A 24,895-nucleotide genomic window follows, 5' to 3' on the forward strand; every position below is an offset into this window, starting at 1 on the left:
TAGCTATTCTCTAGTGCACCAATATATTATTGGGAGAGCAAATATTCTAGCTATTCACAAATTTACTTATTTTAATACCTTTTCTAAAAGAGCCGTTTTAAATTTCGATAGGGTGCACCAATATATTATTGGGAGAGCAAATATCTACTCTATTTTAAATAATTGTAGATATGCACAGCTAAAAAAAATTTAGTTGCCACTTCAATATTTTGAAATTCTAATATTACCATTGTTTTCTCCAATCTACGCACTAATTTGATTATTTTTTCAGATGAGAATTTTATTCTTCAATTCGATTGTGAGAATTTTAACATTTATTGAGACACGCAGATAATAATTATTGATACAACAAATAATAATTATTGATTATTAATCACTTTTCACCGCACTAATAATCACTTTTCTACGCACTAATAATCACTTTTCACCGCACTAATTTGATTATTAATATTGTGGTTTTTTAACAACAAAATAATAATTATTGATACAACGACTCATCGGAATAACATGGTTGCGACCCGTTACATGTATCAAATGTTGTGAAGCACATAGGAGAGAAGCTTTAGAATTCGTATCCTCTGAGATATCTTAAATTTTGCGTGACTTTATGGAAAATCCCAACCGTTTAACTACGTTCTGCATGAATCTCAAAGCACGCATAATACTGACATCCTACACAGGGGCGGATTCAGGATTTTCGGCAGGGAGGGGCAAAAAAATATCGAATCGGATTTAAATAGCTTATCGGATTTAAACTCATTAACTAATTGAGTACTCGATAAAAAAATAATGTTTTGACTTATTTTTTCAACACCTTGACTTATAATTTCTTATCCTATAACTTATAATTAATATTATCAATCATAATTCAAGAAATTTATTTTGATTTTAACACTAAATTTAACCCGAATTACAACTCAAACACCCAAAGAGGGGCAAAAAAATTTCCAGGGAGGGGCAGAGTCGATCGGTACCAATAAATCACCACTAAAACTCGAAATCCAAGGAGGGGCGACTGACCCCCTTGTGCTACAGTAGATCCGCCCCTGATCCTACATCACCCCTGAATAGGCACCGGACACGTCGGTCACGCAAAAGTTGAGATATCTCAGGGAAGGAGATCACTTGTCCCCTCAATCACTGTCGAGTGAGACCGGTCATTGTTAAAGGAGATTGATTACTGTTAATTTTTAAACTCGGAGTTCACCAACAGTGACTCTAGAGACAAAAATTTCCTGCCCCCAGAGGACTGATAATTCGGTTCCATATCTCAGAGGATTAGAGGTTGAATAATACCCTTAACGGGTATACCCGCCCGTACCCGCCGCCTAGGGTACCCGTGCCCGAGCCCGGGTATGGGTCGGGTACTCGGGTACGCGGGTACGGGCAAAAATCGGACCGGACCCGTTATTTTAGACCAATACCCGAGTTTACCCTACCCGAGTTAACCCGTACCCGACTAAACCCGTACCCGACTACCCGAGTACCCATACCTGTATACCCGAGTACTGTTCATCACAGTTCAAAATTCAAAAAATTTGATTTTTTCCCCCCAAACCGGTGCCATCCCATCCGGACCCGACCGGCCGGACCCACCCGGACCGGACCGGACCGACCGGATGGGACGGTTTTTTTTTTTTTTCTGTTTCTGTTTCTGTTTACTGTTTTCTGTTACTGTTACTGTTACTGTTATTCTTTAAAAATTAAAAATTTAAATTTTATCCCTCCAACCAAAATTTCTATAAATACCCCTCTTCCTCCCTTCATTTTTACATCTCCATCTCAATTCTCATTCTCTCATTCTCTTATTCTTTTAATCTAAATTTCTATAATTCTCAAATTTTAAATTTATTGTTAAAAAAATATATAGTTGTACATTTAATTCCTTCTACAAATAAGCAAACGGAATTACGAAGGTATCGAAATTACGAAGTTCGGGACCTTCCGCAAGATTTTTCCGCGAGATTTAAAGGTTATATTTATTTCATGTTAGATTAATTTATTTTTGTAGAGTAAATTAAGTTTATGTAGATTTATTGGATGTTAAGTAATTAGATATTTAGATTTGTTAGATTTATTTTATGTTAGATTTGTTAAGTAATTAGATTTATTAGATTTATTAAATATGTTAGATTTATTTAGTTTATGTAAGATTTGTTAGATGTAAAGTAATTAAATTTGTTTCTGTTTTTTAATTTCTGTTTTTTTGTTTCTGTTTTTTAATTTCTGTTTTTTAATTTCTGTTTTTTAGATTTATTTTTGTAAATGTTAGATTTATTTTTGAAAATGTTAGATTTATTTTGAATAGGTTAGATTTATTTTCTGTTTTTTAATTTCTGTTTTTTAATTTCTGTTTTTTTGTTTCTGTTTTTTAATTTCTGTTTTTTTGTTTCTGTTTTTTAATTTCTGTTTTTTAATTTCTGTTTTTTAGATTTCTGTTTTTTAGATTTATTTTTGTAAATGTTAGATTTATTTTGAATAGGTTAGATTTATTTTTGAAAATGTTACATTTATTTTGAATAGGTTAGATTTAATTTCTGTTTTTTTATTTCTGTTTTTTTTATTTCTGTTTTTTTATTTGTGTTTTTCATTTTTGTTTTTTAATTTTTGTTTTTTAGATTTATTCTTGTAAATGTTAGATTTATTTTGAATAGGTTAGATTTATTTTTGAAAATGTTAGATTTATTTTGAATAGGTTAGATTTATTTTTGTAAATGTTAGATTTATTTTTGAAAATGTTAGATTCATTTTGAATAGGTTAGATTTATTTTCTGTTTTTTAATTTCTGTTTTTTAATTTCTGTTTTTTTGTTTCTGTTTTTTAATTTCTGTTTTTTTGTTTTTGTTTTTTAATTTCTGTTTTTTTAGTTCTGTTTTTTTATTTCTGTTTTTTTATTTCTGTTTTTTAGATTTCTGTTTTTTAATTTCTGTTTTTTTAGTTCTGTTTTTTAATTTCTGTTTTTTTATTTTTGTTTTGTAGATTTATTTTTGTAAATGTTAGATTTATTTTGAATAGGTTAGATTTATTTTTGAAAATGTTAGATTTATTTTGAATAGGTTAGATTTATTTTTGAAAATGTTAGATTTATTTTGAATAGGTTAGATTTATTTTTGTAAATGTTAGATTTATTTTGAATTGGTTAGATTTATTTTTGAAAATGTTAGATTTATTTTGAATAGGTTAGATTTATTTTTGTAAATGTTAGATTTATTTTGAACATGTTAGATTTATTTTTGTAAATGTTAGATTTATTTTTGAAAATGTCAGATTTATTTTGAATAGGTTAGATTTATTTTCTGTTTTTTAATTTCTGTTTTTTAATTTCTGTTTTTTTGTTTCTGTTTTTTAATTTCTGTTTTTTTTTTCTGTTTTTTAATTTCTGTTTTTTTGTTTCTGTTTTTTAATTTCTGTTTTTTTAGTTCTGTTTTTTAATTTCTGTTTTTTAATTTCTGTTTTGTAGATTTATTTTTGTAAATGTTAGATTTATTTTGAATAGGTTAGATTTATTTTTGAAAATGTTAGATTTATTTTGAATAGGTTAGATTTATTTTTGTAAATGTTAGATTTATTTTGAATTGGTTAGATTTATTTTTGAAAATGTTAGATTTATTTTGAATAGGTTAGATCTATTTTTGTAAATGTTAGATTTATTTTGAATAGGTTAGATTTATTTTTGAAAATGTTAGATTTATTTTGAATAGGTTAGATTTATTTTTGTAAATGTTAGATCTATTTTTGAAAATGTTAGATTTATTTTGAATAGGTTAGATTTATTTTCTGTTTTTTAATTTCTGTTTTTTTAGTTCTGTTTTTTGTTTCTGTTTTTTAATTTCTGTTTTTTAATTTCTGTTTTGTAGATTTATTTTTGTAAATGTTAGATTTATTTTGAATAGGTTAGATTTATTTTTGAAAATGTTAGATTTATTTTGAATAGGTTAGATTTATTTTTGAAAATGTTAGATTTATTTTGAATAGGTTAGATTTATTTTTGTAAATGTTAGATTTATTTTGAATTGGTTAGATTTATTTTTGAAAATGTTAGATTTATTTTGAATAGGTTAGATTTATTTTTGTAAATGTTAGATTTATTTTGAACATGTTAGATTTATTTTTGTAAATGTTAGATTTATTTTTGAAAATGTCAGATTTATTTTGAATAGGTTAGATTTATTTTCTGTTTTTTAATTTCTGTTTTTTAATTTCTGTTTTTTTGTTTCTGTTTTTTAATTTCTGTTTTTTTTTCTGTTTTTTAATTTCTGTTTTTTTGTTTCTGTTTTTTAATTTCTGTTTTTTTAGTTCTGTTTTTTAATTTCTGTTTTTTAATTTCTGTTTTGTAGATTTATTTTTGTAAATGTTAGATTTATTTTGAATAGGTTAGATTTATTTTTGAAAATGTTAGATTTATTTTGAATAGGTTAGATTTATTTTTGTAAATGTTAGATTTATTTTGAATTGGTTAGATTTATTTTTGAAAATGTTAGATTTATTTTGAATAGGTTAGATCTATTTTTGTAAATGTTAGATTTATTTTGAATAGGTTAGATTTATTTTTGAAAATGTTAGATTTATTTTGAATAGGTTAGATTTATTTTTGTAAATGTTAGATCTATTTTTGAAAATGTTAGATTTATTTTGAATAGGTTAGATTTATTTTCTGTTTTTTAATTTCTGTTTTTTTAGTTCTGTTTTTTGTTTCTGTTTTTTAATTTCTGTTTTTTTGTTTCTGTTTTTTAATTTCTGTTTTTTTAGTTCTGTTTTTTTATTTCTGTTTTTCTATTTCTGTTTTTTAGATTTCTGTTTTTTAATTTCTGTTTTTTTAGTTCTGTTTTTTTAGTTCTGTTTTTTTATTTCTGTTTTTTTAGTTCTGTTTTTTTAGTTCTGTTTTTTTATTTCTGTTTTTTTAGTTCTGTTTTTTAATTTCTGTTTTTTTATTTCTGTTTTTTAGATTTCTGTTTTTTAATTTCTGTTTTTTTAGTTCTGTTTTTTTATTTCTGTTTTAGAATTTCTGTTTTTTTATTTCTGTTTTTTAATTTCTGTTTTTTAATTTCTGTTTTTTTGTTTCTATTTTTTGAATAGGTTTAAAATATGACAACTCCTCCTCGGGACGGGGAAGAAGATTTTGCCTCGAGATTGTCGGCCTCATTTTTTGGCCCCGATATGCCACGATCTCATTATCCACAAAATTATCCACCTAATTATCTTGATAGTTCTTCCTCCCAAATGCCACCACCTAATTATCCACAAAATTATCCACACAATTATCCACAAAATTATCAAAGAAGGGACCAAATGCTAGATTTAAATTATCAACAACCCCCACAAATGAGTACACCGCCACCGTATTATACTTCAAACGATCCAAACGTATTCATTCCACAAGAATCACTTCAACCGACACCATCGTATACATATGGAGGCATGAGCTCTTCTGTAGCATCGAGTCAATTCACTGACACTGCCCCTTCGACAGCTGAACCTGAAATTCAAGAAGAAGTTGTCGCTCCTTCGACAAGTAGACCCCCAGAAGCACCAACAGAAAAGAAGAGTAAAAGAGAAAGAGCTCCTCCCGAATACAATCAACCGTGGGCGAGATTTTATGAGATTACCAAAGATGAAAGAGGTATTATGAAATATCTAGATTGTCTGGTAAAAAATTGCAATAGACATTTTGAGTATAAAGGAGGTAGTGGTATGAGCAGCTTTAAAAGACATTCCGAAATGCATGAAAAAAAGCATGAGGAACCAAGTGCAGATGCTCAACCGAAAATAATCCAAACCCTTATTAACGCGGATGGTACCAGAACCAACCCAAAATTCGATGAATCAAAAATGCTTAGTGAATTGGCTCGGTACATTACCCACAAAGAACAACCAATAAGTATGGGTAGTTGCATGAGTTTTTCCCGGTTATGCATTCGGGGGTTAGGCCAACCAATGTACAAGAGGATGCATCATAAAAAGATGGTTGGTGAAATAAAAAAAACAATTTCTCTCTAAGAAAGATGACCTCAAAGCTCTATTTGCATACCAAAATAATAAGGTCTCGATTACATCCGATATATGGACTGCCGGTAAACATGGACTTGGGTACTCTTGTGTTACCGGGCATTGGATCGATGATCATTGGTTATTACAAAAAATGATATTAAGTTTTGGAGTGCTAGATTCCCCGCACACTGCAAATGTAATTTTCAAATACATTATTTCCGTTTTAGAAGAATATAACCTTAAGAGGGATATGGCTAACAAGGTTTTTTCTATCTCATTCGATAATGCGAGCAACAACATAGCTTCCATTGAGATTTTTAAATGGTCACTAAACCCGATCATGAATGGTGAAATGTTTCACCAAAAGTGTGCGTGCCACATACTTAACCTCGTCTTGAAGGCGGGTCTTAAAACAGAAGCCGTAAAACTATTGATAATTAAATTTAAAAATGCTCTCAACCACATTGTTTCGAGCCAAGAAAGAAAACAAACGTTTGGGGCTCTGTGTGCCAAATATAGATTGGATAAGTTGAAAGTACCTTGGGATATAGATACCCGTTGGAACTCTACTTATAGGTTGTTGAACCGATGCATTCCTTACAAAGCTGTCATAGGGGAGTTTTTGAGAAGCTCCACCCCCGAGGCACTACAATTGGAACTCACCGATGGAGAATGGGAGCAACTACAAAGGCTATGCAATTTCCTTCAAACCTTTTTTACAGCAACCGTACAACTATCCTGCTCATACTCACCGACGTCATTTCAGTTGCTCAGACATCTCTATGACATCTCTAAGGTGTATTGTCATTTGGAACAAGCTGAAATCCACGATAAATCTCTCACACCAATCGTAGATGCCATGAAACAAAAGTTTCTCAAATATTGGGAAGATGTACCGCTCGTCGCGATTATCGCGAACTGCCTCAACCCGGCATACAAGAAGTTTTACACGATCAAAGTAGTTCAAAGGTACAAAGATAATCTACGTTTAGACAGTACCAGGGTGGAGGCATACGTGGATTCGAAATTCGAAGAGATGTTTAACATATACAACTCAAGAATGAGTGCCAACCAAAACCCGTCTTCGTCCCGTGCCACCCCTAGGTATGAATATAAATATACATGTATTTTTTAATCTTTATTATTTATAATATATACATTATTTGTCCACTAACTTTTTTAAATTTTTTAATAGTTTCACTTCCAGGAGCACTAGCAGTGGTGGTTTATTAGCAGATTTTCAGTCGGAGATCGAACCACAAACAACAAGCGAGCTAGTGACCTATGTATCGATGATGAACGAAAGTGAACATGGACTTGACGTCATGGCATGGTGGAGGAGGCATCAAAGGGCCTTTCCAACACTGGCGATGATGGCCCGCGATGTATTTGCCGTGCCCGTGTCAACCGTCCCTTCCGAAAGTTGTTTCAGTTCGGCGAACAGGATCCTCTCCGATAAACGTAGTAAGTTGGGTCCACATGTCTTTGAAAGACTTGTGTGCTTGAAAGATTGGATTCAAGCTGAAGAGCGCAGGCAACATGTGCCTGAAGCATCATCATCCAAAGTCGACACTGAAGAAAGCGGTACCGAGGCGCAGCACCAGGCTAATTCGGATTCAGACGGTGCGGAAGAGAGCGAAGAATGGTATAGGAATGAGAACTTCTAGATAGGTAGTGTCGGTATAAATTTCTAACCTCTTTTAGTCTTTATTGTTATTTTTTAAATTATAAATTTCTAAATATTTCAATTAGTTTTTAAATTATTCATTTTAAAGAAGAATTACTAACAAAAAAAAAGTTAGAACTCCGCCTATGTTTTTTTACATAGCCGGTCCCAAGCCCGGAATAAAGGAGGAGGGTAACTTCTATTGTTTTAAAAATTTTGAGATATAAATAAATTATGAAACTATATAATTAGAACGATAATTTAAAAATAAAATAAAATGACTCGTGTAAAGAAATAAATAAATACATTTGTACTTAGGCGACTAAACAAACAAATTTTGGCAAGAATAATTTATATATATAAGTTACAAATTTTAATTATTTAGGAATTATAAAGATGTGACTTGATAATTTTATGTATATATACACACACTATTTGATATTGAATTATTCATATTTTAAAAGTCGAATTATAAACACGTAATAACATTTAAACGACATTGTTAAAAAAAAAAAAAAAAAAAAAAAAAACCAGAAAAAAAAAACAGCAAAAAAACAAAAAAAAAACCAACAAAAAAACCAACAAAAAAAAAACAGCAAAAAAACATCAACAAAAAACCAACAAAAAAACCCAAAAAAAAACAGCAAAAAAAAACAAAACAAAAAAAAACCATCAGAAAAACCGGCAAAAAAAAAAACAAAAAAAAACAGCAAAAAAAAAAAAAAAAAACCCGTACCCGCCTTACCCGTCAAGTTACACGGGTAAGGGTATAGGGCGGGTAGGGTATGGTTTTTGAAAACTATACCCGCCATACCCGTACCCGAATACCCTTATACCCGAGTATACCCGTACCCGAGTCATATCCGTACCCGAGTCGGGTATACCCGGGGTACCCGTACCCGCCCGAGTATAAATACTCTACAGAGGATACGCACTCGAAGTTTTAACCTTTACTATTTGCACATGATATTGCTTTTTCTTGTGTGGGCCCTATCAAATGGAGAGCTTTCTTTTGTTGACGTTGATATTTATTGTGTGGGCCTTGTTAAATTGAGAGCTTCCTTTTGTTTTTTTTACTAAAACTACAGAGAAAACACGTCCAAAAAAAATCATAGGACAAGAGTACCGACAAGAAAACTCGATCATTAAAATAATTACAAGGAAACTCAATTTTTTTTGGGTGAAAGCCGGTAAGCAATTGTATTGATAAAAAGAAAGTACAAATTAAGTAGTTGTTGCATGAAATTAGACAATAAATGTCTTTGATAACATACTTTCAAATAAAATTAAAAATGCACAGAGGTATGTGTATCACGTGGATACAAATTTGATCATCATTGCTTGATTAGAGTGATAGGAGCCCAGTGATAATTTCCTCTGTGAGCATATCACAGCTGAGAAGGCACTGAATTGAAACCGGATCGAGAACTGAATCGACTAGATTAGGACAGTTACCCATCAGCCGAGAAGGCACTGAATTAAACCAGACTGGAAATTGAATCAACCGATCTATGACATACACCTCTAAGCAGAAAGAGAGGAAGAGAGGCAAAAGAAGAAGCAGAAAACAACATAAAACAACACACAAACATCAAACCTACTATATACAGATAGGAGACTACTCGCTCTTCCATCACTGAAGTGGAGAAGACACACACGACTGATATGTTACTTCAATCTGACACCCATCAAGAGAAGAATAGAAGCGGCAGAGGTGGCCACAATTTTTTTCTTTCCTAATCACCTCGAGTTGCCTTCCTTTTCTCATCGCTTTTTTTTATTTTTGGTTACCATTTTTTTTAACTCAATTATTAAATTAGATAAATAAGTGGTGCGGAAATCGAATTTGTGTATAATTTAGTGCGTCATACCAATCTGCTCACAGTCCCAAATTAGTGTGCAAATTAGTCTGATATTTGTGGTGTTTATTTAATTTAAAATAAACAATGGCAATGTGAAAATTTTGAAATATTGAGATAGTAACTATAATTTTTTTTTAAGGAAAACCACAAAGATTTAATTAAAAAGGACAAAACTAAGTTCATATCATGTGGGATGATAATACGAGAAAGATGGTACTCAATAGTGTCCTTTTAGTTTACTTTTTAAAAGAGCTCTTTAATAACACTAATTCAGAGGCATTAGCCGAATACTTTCTATCTCAAATAATTTTCTTGATAATTAGAGCCAGAATCTCGTTTTTTTTTTCGACTTCTCTGAATAATCATCTTGTGTTTTAATAAGCAGTTAAAACGTGCTATGAGATTTGTAGCAGCAAGATTTAAACTTCACAGACAAAATTGTTCACAGAATTAGTTAAATAAATTAACAAAATTTCTAATCTGAAAAATAACAAGACAAATTATTTGTTTAAAACCTAGAAAAACCATAGGTACGCGCAAATTATTTGTTTAAAATAACAAGACAAATTTCTATCATCTGATATCTCAAACTTTGCGTGACTTTATGAAAAATCCCAACCGTTTAAATTCGTTCTACACGAATCTCAAAGCACATATGATACTGATCCCTATGTCACCCCCGAATAGGCACCGAACACGTCGGTCACGCAAAAATTGAGATATCTCAGAAGATACACGCTCTAGTCTAGTCCCCAGTCCCCACCTGTCATTTATCAGGAATTATAAAATCCGGACATACAGAAATAGAAAGAGTGCCCCGTTTGTATCAAATATAGTAAGATCAGACTCATTGAGTCCGATTCATAGATTTTTTTATTTTAGAAAACCACATATAAAATTTGCAAAAAATAAAAAATTTATGGATCGGACTCTATGAATGCGATCCATAAAATGGTTGATTTTTTTTGTGGCACAAAACCCTCTGTATTTAAGGATACAAAAGGTTTTCTGCTGCAAAAAATAAATCAGAAAATTTATGGATTGGACTCCATGAGTGCGATCCATAAAATAGTTGATTTTTTGTGGCACAAAATCCTCTGTATTTAAGGATACAAAAGATTTTTTGCCGCAGAAAATCAATTAGAAAATTTATGAATCAGACTCAATGATTCAGATCCATAAAGTGGTTGATTTTTTGCGGCACAAAAACCTTTGTATCCGTAGAACATAATTGGTTACATAGAGTATTGTGCCGCAGAAAATCAACTCCTTTATGGATCGGAATCATTGAGTCCAATTCATAAATTTTTATTTTCCCCTCTACCACAGTTAAAAAAAAAAAATCTATAAATCAAATTTAATAAGTTAAATCTTACTATATTTGATACAAATGAGATATTTATGTACGTCCGAATTTTATAATTTCTATCGATATAAAATTTTCCATTTATCATGGTGGACTTTATGATAATGTCAGAGAAGCGAGTGACAGCGGTACAGGCACAATTTAACGAATTCGTATCCTCTGAGATACCTCAAACTTTGCGTGACTTTATGGATAATTCCAACCATTTAAATAAGTTTTGCACGAATCTCGAAGCACACATAATACTGACCCTCTACATCACCCCGAATAGGCACCAGACACGTCGGTCACGCAAAAGTTGAGATATATCAGAGGATACGTATTCCAATTTAACACTCATATGAAGGAGGAGGGGAGAAGGGGAGCTCGCGTCCCTAGGCGATTGGGGAGGCGATTTTGGCAAATCTGAAAAACCACAAAAAAACCTCAAAAAATCAAGAAAAATCCAAATCTCTGTTGTAGTTGTAGATCGAGAAGGAATACCTCGATCCATTCCTCTCTCTCGATTCCGTTCTCAGCCCCGTTCTTGTGCAAGATTAGAGACACGAAGAGACTCGATTACCACCATAGATTCCGATCTCCAATCCGTCTTCTCCTCCTCTCAAACTTCGAATTTCAGGTGACCGCTAGTAGGCAATTCAACAGGAGACTGAAGGAAAAACAAAAATCAACACAAAATGGCTAATCCGTTTGAGCCACTGGCGGATCTCAAACCATCTCTCTGCGCAATCTCACACGCTGTGGCAACTATAGTGGAGAAGATCCAGAGGCCATCTCAACAGCTGTACAAGCAGCCACCACTTCACCCAGTCAAATCGGAGGATCCAGTGAAAGTTTTCTGGAGGAAATCCAATTCTCAAGGTGAGCAACAGTGTAGACTTGTTCGAACTGAGATTGTGAGGTCTAAAATAGAGGAACTTAGGCGCTTATCTTCTCCCTCACAACCCTTCTGTTTCAGATGCGGCGATTGCGGGCATCGGGCATTAGATTGTTGTAATGCGGTCTTATGCTATGCTTGTAATAGGTTAGGTCATCGATCGTCGCAGTGCCGTGCGGTGATTGAGAGACCCCCGCACAGCCCACCAAAACTTGTTATGACAGAACAACCTCAGCCAAAAGCATTCATACCCCCTGACGTCGGAGCCGGGTCACAGCAGTCCATACCCATTTACTATGCGGTCTCAATCGTGGATTCAATCAAAAGGCTAGAGACGGAGTTAGCTGAGATTAAGCAAGAGTTGGCGCTGATGAAACAGAGAAGCACTGAACCAGATTACCAGGAACCTCACAAAGAATCTGGTATCGCTTTAACAGATCCTCCAACTGTTGAGATTTCTTGTGCAAGACCTGCTGATAAAGGTACGAATACGAACTGTCGGACAGTCCCTGCTCAGTGGGTAGAGGGGGATGTGAGTAAAGATGTAGTACCATTAACCCCAGTGGATCAGGGTTCTTGGTTAAGTCAGATTGCTAGAACCAACATCAAGAAAGCCCAATTGGGTTCCGTAGATTTGAACAGAGTGGCACTTCCTAGGGATACAAGAATCAAATTCCAACGGGATCAGAGTTCTTGGTTAAGTCCTATTGCTAGAACCAACATCAAGAAAGCCAACTCAGGTTCCACAGATATGCATCGAGTGGCACTTCCTAGGGAAACAAGCAAATTCAAACGAGCCGCATCAAAAGATAGAGAGAGCAGAGGTGTGAGGTTGAAGCCTGCGGAGATAGCAGCTATACACCTTGCGTTATTACTTGCCGTGGCTACATATAATACAAATTGCTTTACTGTTTGCCGTGTTTAGATGCGAGTAGTGCGAGAGATATACTAGAGGTGCATTCATTTGTGTAGTATAGTAGAGTTCTTTCTTGAATGGAGACATTAGGTAGAATTCTGTGTTTTTGACATAAGAGTTGGGTGACAAAGAGTTGTCTAATACAGAGGGTTTTTTTTTTCTTTTTTTCTCTTCTTTGTAAATTGTAATAATATTTGTTTCAGTCAATGAAACGGACATTTTTGCCTTTTTTCAAAAAAAAAAAAATTTAACACTCATATATGAAAAGAGAAGGATAATCTTGAAGGCTGGAAGCACAATAAATATAAAGTAATTGGGTCCCGCACAATCAGTAAACATTATCAGAATCAGACATTGATGAATTTTTTTTAGAAATCATAAATTAAAAAAAAAAGATTTTACCAAATCAATTTGATTGTTTTAGTTTTTACAAAAACCACAAGAACCTTGATACTATTTTGATCCAAAGTATTTTTTTTTTCTCGTACTGAATTGTCATTTCGGTCAGAGGTGTTTTCACAAGTTTTACCCCAATAGCTGCATTATTTTTTTCAAAATATGTTAAAATGGCTCGGATTGAAATGACAATTCAGTCTAAAAAAAATACTTCGGACAGAAATGACATCCTAGTTTTATTGGTTTTTATAAAAAATAAAGTAATTAAGTTGGTTTGATAATTTATTTATTTATTTATAATTTCTAAAAAAAATCGACATTGATTCGTTAAAACTCCAATTCAACAGTTTACTAGTTAACTCGGTGAAATTCTCATAGTACCATTGTTTTCTCCAATCTACACACTAATTTGATTATTTTTTCTGATGAGAATTTTATTCTTCAATTCGATTGTGAGAATTTTAACATTTTATTGAGACATGCAGATACCTTAATATTGATGAGTCACATTGGTGTCACATTGGTGGTTTTTTAACTACGAATATTAATTTATTGATGAGTCACATTGGTGTCATATGACACTAACTTCAAAATTGATTGAATAGACTTTAGACGACTAATTCAAACCATTTAAACCGATTTACTTTATGAGCGATGCGTTTACATGTAATTTTTTTATATTTTCAAGTTATTTTAGTATCAAAACAAGCGGTAAAAATATTAAAAAATAAATGTATTAAATTTAACTTAAAAACTCACACATTTGACCGGTTGACTTGATACTAAATAAATTCGTAAAATTGTAAATTTTGCACTAAACGTATAACTAATGAAGTTGATCATTTTGAACGGTTTGGATTCAACGTTTGAAGTCGATTCAATAAGTTTTGAAATTAGTATTACATAGACTGAAATGACACTGATATTATAATAACCAGACTCTTTATTAATACAACAACTCATTGGAATAACATGGTTGTCACCCGTTACATGCGTTAATTATTGTGAAGTACATAGGAGAGAAGTTTTAACCTTTATTATTTGCACATGATGTTGCTTTTTCTTGTGTAGGGCCTATGAAATTGAGACTTGAGAGCTTTCTCTTGTTGATGTTGATTTTTCTTGTGGAATGTAAGCAACAAAAAAAAAAAATCTTGTGGAATGTGGGCCCTATTAAATTGAGAGCTTTCTTTTGTTTTTTTGCTAAAACTAGATAGAAAACACGTCCAAGAAAAATTACATGACAAGAGTACCGACAAGAAAACTCAATCATTAAAATAATTACAAGGATTAGATCGGTTCTCACGAGTATACCTATTTATTTAATGACTTCATTTTTACTTTCTAAGTAGATTATTTAGAATTGAGCAAATGTGTCAAAATTTTTTGTGGAGAAAAATGCAAGGGCAGCGGGGTTCACCTTATCAATTGAGAAGTATTATGCTTTTTTAGGTCTTATGGTGGACTGAGTATTCCAAACCTAACTTTGAGAAATATAGCATTGCTTTTAAGGTGGTGGTGAAAAGTCTATTGTGAAAAGGACAATTTTTGGACTGCAATTGTGTCGGTTGTGAGAGGACTAAGTCATTCTTCTGGGGGTCTTGCGTTATGGAGGGCAAACGGATCATTTTTTTGGAATCAATTAGTAAAAATAAAACCATTGTTTCACTTTTGTGCTTGATGGGAGGTGGGTGATAGAAGGTCAGTATCTTTTTGCTTTGATTTATGGAATGAGCCGCCAATCAGAGCAATAAAAAATGATGGATCGTGACCTTCACTTCAATCAATCTCATTACGTGATATGATCACGCGATGGCCTAGAGTATTCCCATTTCCAAACCATGAAATACCAGAATTCACTAATCAAGTGGATCGACTAATATGGTGCTGGAGCCGAGATGGTATATATTCTTCTAACTCAGTATACAAGGTTATGGCAATAGGTGGATTGCTTAGATGGAGATACATGGAGATTTGGTGCAGCTATGCACCTCCCAAGGTTAAATTCTTTACTTTTTTATGCCTCCATAAAAAATTATTAACCCATGATACCATGAGTACAAGAGAAATGAACTGTCAATTGGAGTGTGCAGTATGTCAAGATTATCCCCTAGAAACGGCGTTCCATATTCTATTCCAGTGCAGGTAAGCATCCAGTGTTTGGAGTTGTATGGGACTACTCATTTCTCATGCTGATTCATTGGATGATACATGAGATAAATCATGGGTTGCATATAAAAGGGTGGTGAAAGAGGGGAAGAGGATTTGGATAACAAGGGTTATGGCGGTGTTGTGGAATATTTGGAAACAAAGGAATGATATCATATTCAGAGGGAAGAAGGTGCATCCAGTGGTACTTACAGTTAGAATTCAAGCAGAGATGGAATAGTGGTTAGCTAGTTGTAAGTGAGGTCGGGATGTAGTGGGCTCTGTTGTGTAGGCTACTGAGGTTTTTTTCTTTCTGTAGGAGATGGTGCTTTGATGTATTAAGCAAATATAATTGTAATTTGGTAGCTGTTACCAAAGTTTCAAAAAAAAAAAAAAAAAAATAATTACAAGGAAACTCAATTATTATATTAGAGAAATAAGTGGTGCGCAAATCGAATTTGTGCATAATTTAGTGCGTCATACCAATCTGTGCACGCTCCCAAATTAGTGCACAAATTAGTCTGATGTTTATGATGTTTATTTAATTTTAAAAAAATAATGGCAATGCCAAAAATTTGAAATATTGAGACAGTAACTGTAATTTTTTTTATGAAAAAAATTAAAATAAAATAAAATAAAACTAAGTTCATGATATGATAATAATACGAGAAAGATGCTACTCGATAGTGTCCTTTTATTTTACTTTTTAAAACTGGCTAAAATTTTCTAAAGAGCCCTTTAATAACACTCAGAGCCATTAGCCGAATACTTTTCTATCTCAAATAATTTTGTTGATAATTTGAGTCAGAATCTCGTATTTTTTTTACTTTTCTAAATAATCATCCTGTGTTTTAATAAGATTTAAACTTCACAGACAAAATTGTTCACCGAATTAGTTAAATAAATTAACAAATATCTGAAAAATAACAAAACAAAATATTTGTTTAAAAAACCATAGCAAGGACCCACGACCCATATTCATTGGACCGCACAGTACATTAGTAAATGGGGGCACACGTGCGCTGTGTATGAATTCACATCCTCTCTAATACCTGATAAGGGAATCTTTTACAATTACTAGATCTGAACCGTTCTTTTTAACTTGACACGAATCTCAAAGCCCAAAAATACTGCCACTATTGAGGTCGGCCTTTCTGTTCTATAGTGGAAGTAATTGGGTCCCGCACAATCAGTAAACATTTTCAGAATCAGACACTGATGATTTTTTTTAAGAAATCATAAATAAATAAATAAATAAAAGATTTTACTAAACTAATTTGATTGTTTTGATTTTTACAAAAATCACGAGAACGGAGATGCTATTTTGGTCCAAAGTGTTTTTTTTTTCTCGTATCGAATTGTCATTTTGGTCTGAGGTGTTTTCACAGGTTTTACTCCAACATCTGCATCATTTTTTTTTGAAATATGTGAAAATGGCTCGGACCAAAATGAAAATTTGGTCCGAAATAACATCTCAGTTCTTGTGATTTTTACAAAAACCAAAATAATCAAGTTGATTTGGTAATTTTTTTTTATTTATGATTTCTAAAAAGATTTCGACATTGATTCGTTAAAACTCCAATTCAACGGTTTACTAGTTAACTCAGTGATTCAACCGGTTCAATCATTGATTTCTTAAAACATATATAACTCATATCAAAAGTCAAACTGGTTATATACTTTTTACATCTTCTAATAGAAAATAATGAAAGTACCCATCAGGTAAAATAAAACATGTAATTCTTACAAACTCTAACAAAGAGTGTCATATTAAAAAAGCATAGAGAAAATAGAAAAATAATAACATATAAATATTTTGATTATCTAGTACACTTGACAGTTGACGTATAATATATCGCAAAGTAGTCTCACACATTTATAGTAGCCTTAATACGAAATAAAAATTTAATATTTCTAATAGCGAAAAAAATTAACCAACAATAAATTAAAATGCTAAAATTTCGAAATCTAATAGTAATTAAAATATCAGTTGGTAATTGAAAACATCATGATATATATTATTGTTAGAATTTTCATGTCTTAGATCCTCTCCTAATGTTTTTCTACCGATTTTTTTATATATATCCAAAAATTAAATCAAATTACAAAAAATAACCGAAGCACTGTTGAATTTCGATTATTACCCAATCCGGTTATCCAATAACCGGATTTGATAGAAATGTCCGGTTACCCACTCCCCGGACTCAAAATGCACAAATCCGGTTAATGGTTAACCGGATTTGTGCATTTTGCCTTTTTTTGTATTAAAATATTAGAAATATTGAATATATTTCTTTAAAAATAGATAGAATACAATATAATTTGATTTATTAGAAAGACTGCAACAAATAACCCGGATCAATATTTTTCAGATCGGATTTTTCGCGGCTGTAAGAAAAATTAATATATTTCTTTATGTGTTATTGGAAAAAAATAAAAATAATTAGATTCTGAGTTATTGATCCCGGTTCAAAAGTCACTTCTAGGTAATCCAGAAAATATTGCGACCTTTCTAGTACATTTAATTTATAAAAAGTTGTATCTATTTTGAGAATTCTTTTTGAAAAACAATAATTAAATAAATTAAAGTTTTTGATTTTTTTCAAAAATAGATACAACTTTTTAATAATTAAATGTACTAGAAGGATCACAATATTTTCTGAATTACCTAGAAGTAACTTTTGAACCGGGATCAATAACTCAGAATCTAATTATTTTTATTTTTTCCAATAACAGATAAAGAAATATATTAATTTTTCTTACAGCCGCGAAAAATCCGATCTGAAAAATATTGATCCGGGTTATTTGTTGCAGTCTTTCTAATAAATCAAATTATATTGTATTCTATCTATTTTCAAAGAGATATATTCAATATTTCTAATATTTTAATACAAAAAAAAATTCTGTTTTCAAAAAAAAGAAAAAGAAAAAAGAAAAGGCAAAATGCACAAATCCGGTTAACCATTAACCGGATTTGTGCATTTTGAGTCCGGGGAGTGGGTAACTGGACATTTCTATCAAATCCGGTTATTGGATAACCGGATTGGGTAATAATCGAAATTCAATGGTGCTTCGGTTATTTTTTGTAATTTGATTTAATTTTTGGATATATATAAAAAAATCGGGTTTTTCTAGCCTCGACACTTTATTTCCTTGCTTTTGGACTCTTTCTCTGACTAAATAATTCACACGAAGATCTAAGGAGTGATGCAATTTTGAAGAATTAAAAATGCCGAATGATTACAGATTAGAGCCATTAAACATTTTTTATTTTTAGAAATTAAAAAAACAATTTGTCATAGTGCACTCCTGAATTGAATCAGTAGTCTCCTCAAGTGTCAAAATGATTGAGTTTTTGAATCAAATAATTAATTTGTTCACCCCTTTCTTTGATTTTGGATGTCACCAGTCATGTAAAGGCGTGACAGAGAGCAGACCAAAACATTGATTCGGTTACACTCTATTTGGACCGAATAAATAGTTCAATCTTTATTACTTTTGGAAAAAAAGAACATCGACAAATTAATTCTTTCATTTGTAAAACAAAAATTGGCCATTAAATCATTAAACGTACTACATAGCAGTGTAGTAATATTCGGTTGCAATCCGAATAGAAAATCTATATTCGGTCCGAATATGCGGTTTAGAATATATTAAAAGTGTTAAAAATACCAGTTTAAAGTATATTAATAGTGGTAATAACACCAGTTTAGAGTATATTAACAGTGGTTTATAACACATATTACCAAAATATTTGTTTATATATATATACGAATTATCGTTTAAAATCTACGTATAAAAATTCGTATATACAGTTGCATACTGCACACTGCTTTTCTCATGCTGTACATAAATCGAATATTAAAGGGAAAACACTGCTATTAGTGCTATATGGTGGGATGTATATTATTTTGTTGCGACAGAATTAATCATGCATTCTGCAAATTGCAGTTGCCGAGGCAAGATAACCGCTAGCTGAAGGATACTGGCGTAATTGCACAACCCTAAATTCAAATCCCCCACTTCTGGAGTGCGTAACCTCTGAGATATCTCTTATTTTGCGTGACCGACGTGTTCGGTGCCTATTCGGGGACAGCGCGGGGGCCAGTATTATTTGAGACTTAAGATTCGTGCATAACGTCTTTTAACGGTTGTGATATTCCAAATGTCACGCAGAATATGAGATATCTCAGAGGATGCGAATTCCCGCTTCTGTCCTTTAATAAAAAATAATTTATTGCTTTTTTTCGCTATTTGTACCCCCTTTGTTCCCTTCCTTATACAAACATCACGTTCCAACCGTCCGCCGCCTCTATCTGGGCTCTCAACACTTGAAATTTCGAGCGTGAATATATCGACCCCACCGTTTCTAAGATTTCTCCCATTTCCTTCCTAGTTTACCGTTTTCCCCAGCCCCGCTCCTCTCCCTCCCTCTCTCTCTCTCTCTCTCTCTCTGATTATCTCGCAAATCGATTTCCAGCGAGGGAGCTCGCCTGTTATGGAGAAGCTTGGTCTGATCGATGTTTCATTAGAGGACGATTTCCTCGTATCTCCTGGAAACGAGGGTTTCGTTGGTAAATTTTTCTTGATTTTCTTCTTGGTTTTTTCCTAGATCCTTTTAGACCTTCTAGATATTTTGTAAAGGATAGTTCTCCAATCGTTAAGGTACGGTTCGATTTCTAAAAGCTGTTTGTACCGATTATAATCCGGTCTATTGGTACCGTACCCAAATTGTGTAGAGTCGTCTTAATTTTGGGATCAATTTTTGGTGAAATTATAGGGTAAAAATAATTTTACACTTTTGGTACAGCAAAGCTTGTTTGCTACTAAATTACTAATTCCGTTCCCACTGGTTAACCCTTCTGGAGAGAGAAGCCTGATTAGATTAAATATAAACAAAATGTTTGATGTCTCAATGAGATAGAAGGGGTCTATCTTTCAAAATTGATACAGTGGTTTTGCAACAGATCAATTTGTTGGGTTTACCATGTAATTTGTACATTTACTTGTTGCCTTCTAGAACAGGATTTAACCTGTCTTTAGCATCTGCTGTTTAACTCGTATCCTGTGTCCCATGGTTCTTATCCTTTGCACAAATGCATCTAAAATTTTACAGCATAAGGATTGTCTTTGGCACTGACACCCTTTAAAACATTTATCCCTTTGTTTTGGCACAGAATTGTTTGATTTCTATTAGATATGGAGATCAGAAATGTTGTCTCGGCGAGATCTCTCTCACCTGAAACAAGTATAACATAATTTATTTGGTTGTTTTGGATATTAGAAGAAGGTGCTTATTTAATACACCTCTTAGTTATAGATCAACCATCAAATAGGATCCTTTATTCCTAAACTTACATAAGCACAAGTTCCTCTTTGTAATTTCATTATTTCAATGCCTATTTATAATCTTCTCATTAAAAAAAATGTTTCATGTATACTTTGCAAACTTCTCCTTTAAGCTATTCAAAAGTTACATAAGCACAACGCACTAATAAAATCTTACTTTCAGATCCTACAGCCATGATTGAACAGCCTGAATGCTCCCAGCAGTTGGGGAGTGCTACTAAAGAAGAAGAGGCGAGGAAGAAAATTACTAGCTTAAATGAAGAAATCCCTGAGCTTTGTCAATCTCCACAGCGTAAGAGTTCAAAGTCTGGCATCAACCTGCGCAAGAGCTTGGCATGGGACAGTGCTTTCTTTACATGTGAAGGTACAACAGACAGTACCGTTTTTTTGGGGGGGGCTTCTTTTGTTGTCGTGTTTATTTTGGATTTAGGGAAAAAATGGTGCGTAAAGGAAGGCTTGTTTTAGACCTTACTTTCAATTTATTATGCCCAGTAAAATGTACAAACCAGTTTCTTTGAAATTTTTACAAAGCACCAAAAATCTAATTATTGCCATGTTCTACACCAGTACTGTGTTAATACTGGTCTCAAGTGGTGCACTACCAATAACTGGTAAAGGCGGTAGAATTTACTGTTGGACAGGTACTTGAGTTTGTTACCGTATCAACCATCTGGTGATGTGATCCTGAGGTAATAAATATTGTTGTTGCCAGTTTCTACTGAGACAAATTTTTTTTTTTTTTAAACTTTTGTCCAATCACAGACATGAAAAAGAAATTTGTAAATTTTATATCAATTATTTCCAAATAGGTGTTCTTAATACAGAGGAGTTGGCAACAATAAATACTACTTGCAGCCAAAACGAGAAACCGTCTTTGGCTGGCATTCCAGAAGAGGTTAGAACATCAGGTGAGTCAACTACTACCTTGGATACTGACAACTGGACTCTTGAAAGTCTCGAATCAGAATTATTCGACAATGTAAGGGCCTCTATACAAAAGTCCCTTGGCTTTTCTGAGAAGGACCCCAGCCCAACCAGTGGCAGTTCGGAGAAGAACAGAAAGAAGGCGGGATCCAATCCATCTCGCTTAGGCTGTAAGTCGTGTTGATAGATTACATATTAAATGTTCTGTACTTTTTGCCCATCTTTGTTTATCTTTTGGTATTTATTGTGCAGAACCCAAATTCTTACATGTGAATAACTCTAGGCATCTTTAGGTATTATGAAAATAACATTGTACAACAGCAAACAAGGTTTACTCAAAACCAAAATGAAACAAGTTTCTTTATTGTGTTAACTCATATATATCTTCTAAATGAAGCAAGCTCTGTCGATTACGTGCAAGCTTGACAGCATGTGGAGATGCCTAATTCGTTGCCACATAGACTAGTTGTTGGGTGCCATTCAAACTTAAATCTTGAAAATGTTGGGCTTCGCCATTTGCAAAAATAATATTTTACTAGAAAGGATTATCTTTGATTACTCTTTTTTCTAATTCCATTTGCTTTATGTTATCAGCCAAGGAGAAGGTTGCAAGAGCATCTCAGAATAAGGTATGGAAGACATGAATGCAGTCCTGTTTTTGTTTTGTTTGTTATGTGTTAATATTTTTCTGTTTATTGATTATTTGTTTGCAAATATTTTTAGATGAAGGGACCAACAGGAGATAAAAAGACTGCGTGTTTGCCCCCCAAACAGCCCCAGAACAGTTGGAAGAGAGCTTCACTTGATTCAAAAATCATGGTATGTAGTATGTATTTAAGTACTCGAGAGGATATTCTTGAGAATTTCCTGTTATTTTGTAATTAAACCAGTAGATACAGGCCTCTCTTTTTTTGCCAAAGTATTACTGCATATTACAATTATAAACAAAAGTACAGTTGATATCATAAATTATCTAAGAACCCTGTAATTATTCAAGATAAACTTCTTCTTTATGTCTAAGTTGGAAATACATATCCTGAATATCTTCAGAGTTCAGACAATTTTTCGCATAACTCAGTATTGGATTGCTTCTCCACCTCCATACTAAATGTCATTAAAATGGCAAATATATACGGACAAAGTATCTGGGGTAGAAACATATAAAGACCTGATGATGAATGGATTTTGTATATAAGAAAACCATTGATTTCTGTTATCTTTCATGCAATGCTTGATTTTGATTGGATAATTTTTGTGATTTCTTATGCAAAAAGGCTGTTGATGGTGGTGGTGTACAATCAAAGACAGCATCTGCAAATGCACCAAGAATGTTACCAAAACCCACTCTTCCTAGAACCCTAACTAAGACAACTGCGCCTCCAGTCAGTATCCAGAAACGAAGTAGCACAGGTTTGTTCTTTTCTTGTTGGAAATATTCTTCAAAAATCCATTCTGTGCCAAGAATTTGCATGTAGTAAACTTTGAGATCAACTTTAGTTGTCAGAATCATGCCGAAGACATTGCATTACATTTTGTACAAGTGTGTATTGTTAGCACAATTATCCTTTACCTGAAGAGATCTGCAGTTTTCCTTTTTTTAAGGCATGTTAATTACCTATGGTTAATTACAGACCACATGCCTGTCTACTGCAACTAATTATTCAGAGCTGTATTTGGGTTTATGATTTTTTGCAGGAAGTGCGCTTACCAGAAAACCGGTTTCTCAGTCATCTCAAGCCCCGAGCATCTCTATTTCTCGTTCCATGACAGGCCCACCAAGGTGTGCCCCAAGTGCCTCTTCTGGCACAAGTAAAAAGACGCCATCAGTTGTGGTTTCTAAGTCATCTCAAGCCCCAGGCATCTCTGTTTCTCGTTCTATGATGGGCCCACCAAGGTGTGCCCCAAGTGCCTCTTCTGGCACAAGTAAAAAGACGCCGTCAGTTGCCTCCCCAAACCCTAAAGTCAAATCCCCCATATGTACTACAAATAAACGAGTTGCAGCCACCAGGACCCCGACACAGGCATCAACCAAAAGCAAAATTGGGAAAAGCAAACCAAACCTGTTACAGCTACCAAGCATCTCTCCGAGAAGTTCAATTGACAGCATAAGATCAACCAACACAACTGACAGTGTCGACCGCGGATCTCCAGTCTCCTTATCGGGATTGAATTTGGCAAAGGACCTTGCACATGGTAGTCTTTCTAGAAGCAACAGTAGCTCTAGCATTGCTTCTCAAGAGAGAAGTTTCAAGCCGTCTGGGCTTAGAATGCCATCAATCAAGCTTGGTTACTTTGACGGAGTAAATTTCCTTCCTAAACACAATTATATTGAACAGTGAATTTTTCCATTGATTGTCTAACTTCAAGTTTATGGTATTTCAGGGGAAACCTTTAGTAAATACACCTAGTTTGCAGAAGAACGAGTTCTTTGCCGCCCCGCAAATTAATGCAACCAATACAAACACAGCAAAACCTGCATCGAGCACCGTCATAGAAGATCCTGGTGTAACTTCTCAGAGAAAGAATTGTGTTGAGAAGGAGAACATGACCCCTATGAACCCAAGTGAGAGCAGCAAGATAGAAGTAAATTTGCTAGAAGAGAAGATATCTTCTCTTTCTCTTTCGCAAGTATGAAAGAGAACCAAACTTGTTGGTTGCTGGAGTTATTATATTTGTGATGCTTTTTTTGCTAGTTTAAAGATGTACAAGTCTAGGTAAATATTGGCGGGAGATAAATCTAGGTTGGGTATTAGGAAGTTGCGTTGATTCAAAATTTCTTTGTTCAAAAGATTGAACCCAAAATCTGCAAGTTTAGATTGTATTAGAGTGAGTCTGAAAAAGTAATAATTGCTCCGCTGTTATCAAACCGAACTAGATAGTAGGGCCCACCTTTCAGTCGGATAGTTTAGATTGCATGAGACGTATGTATCGTTAATTTGTTAACGTGGTGCGAATAGTTCTTGTCGGTTCGGTTTTAGCATGAATAGTTCTTGATTCATTTTTAAGATGAGTGGTTTTTGTTTCAGTTTATGATGAACAGTTACCGGTTCACAATTTGGAGCAGCATTATTTCAAATTGGTCAACTGAAATATAGGCAGTGTTCGGGATAAGAGGGTGAGGCTTAAATATTTAAGCTCTACTAAGGAATACATGTTCAGCAAATACAAAGGATTAAGAATATAAGCTTAAGTGTGAATAAAAAATTATTATAGTATTACAAAAGAAGTGAAATATATTGTCCATCATATGATTGTTACATAAGAAGACAATTAATTCTGTTTTTTTCAATGTAATTCCAATCCACAAATAGAATAATACTAATTAATCAAAGAAGTATATTACTGTACCAGCACATATTCAATGGAAATTTTCATTAATTTTGTAATCAGAAAAAATGGGCAT

The 24,895-nt window shown here is 33.1% G+C and overlaps 1 protein-coding gene across 1 annotated transcript; it reads left to right on the forward strand.

Annotated features, from left to right (window-relative positions):
• Positions 1 to 19,607: 19,607 nt before the first annotated feature.
• On the forward strand, positions 19,608 to 24,339 carry LOC144573571 (uncharacterized). The gene is made up of 8 exons (XM_078323350.1): positions 19,608 to 19,793; positions 20,732 to 20,932; positions 21,378 to 21,662; positions 22,087 to 22,121; positions 22,216 to 22,311; positions 22,767 to 22,902; positions 23,188 to 23,792; positions 23,875 to 24,339. The coding sequence occupies exons 1-8, from the start codon at positions 19,718 to 19,720 to the stop codon at positions 24,124 to 24,126; spliced, it is 1,686 nt and encodes a 561-aa protein (XP_078179476.1). The 5' UTR covers positions 19,608 to 19,717; the 3' UTR covers positions 24,127 to 24,339.
• Positions 24,340 to 24,895: the final 556 nt, after the last annotated feature.

Source organism: Carex rostrata, chromosome 21 (genome assembly GCF_964058835.1).
Source record: "Carex rostrata chromosome 21, lpCarRost1.2, whole genome shotgun sequence".
Classification (NCBI taxonomy): Eukaryota; Viridiplantae; Streptophyta; class Magnoliopsida; order Poales; family Cyperaceae; genus Carex; species Carex rostrata.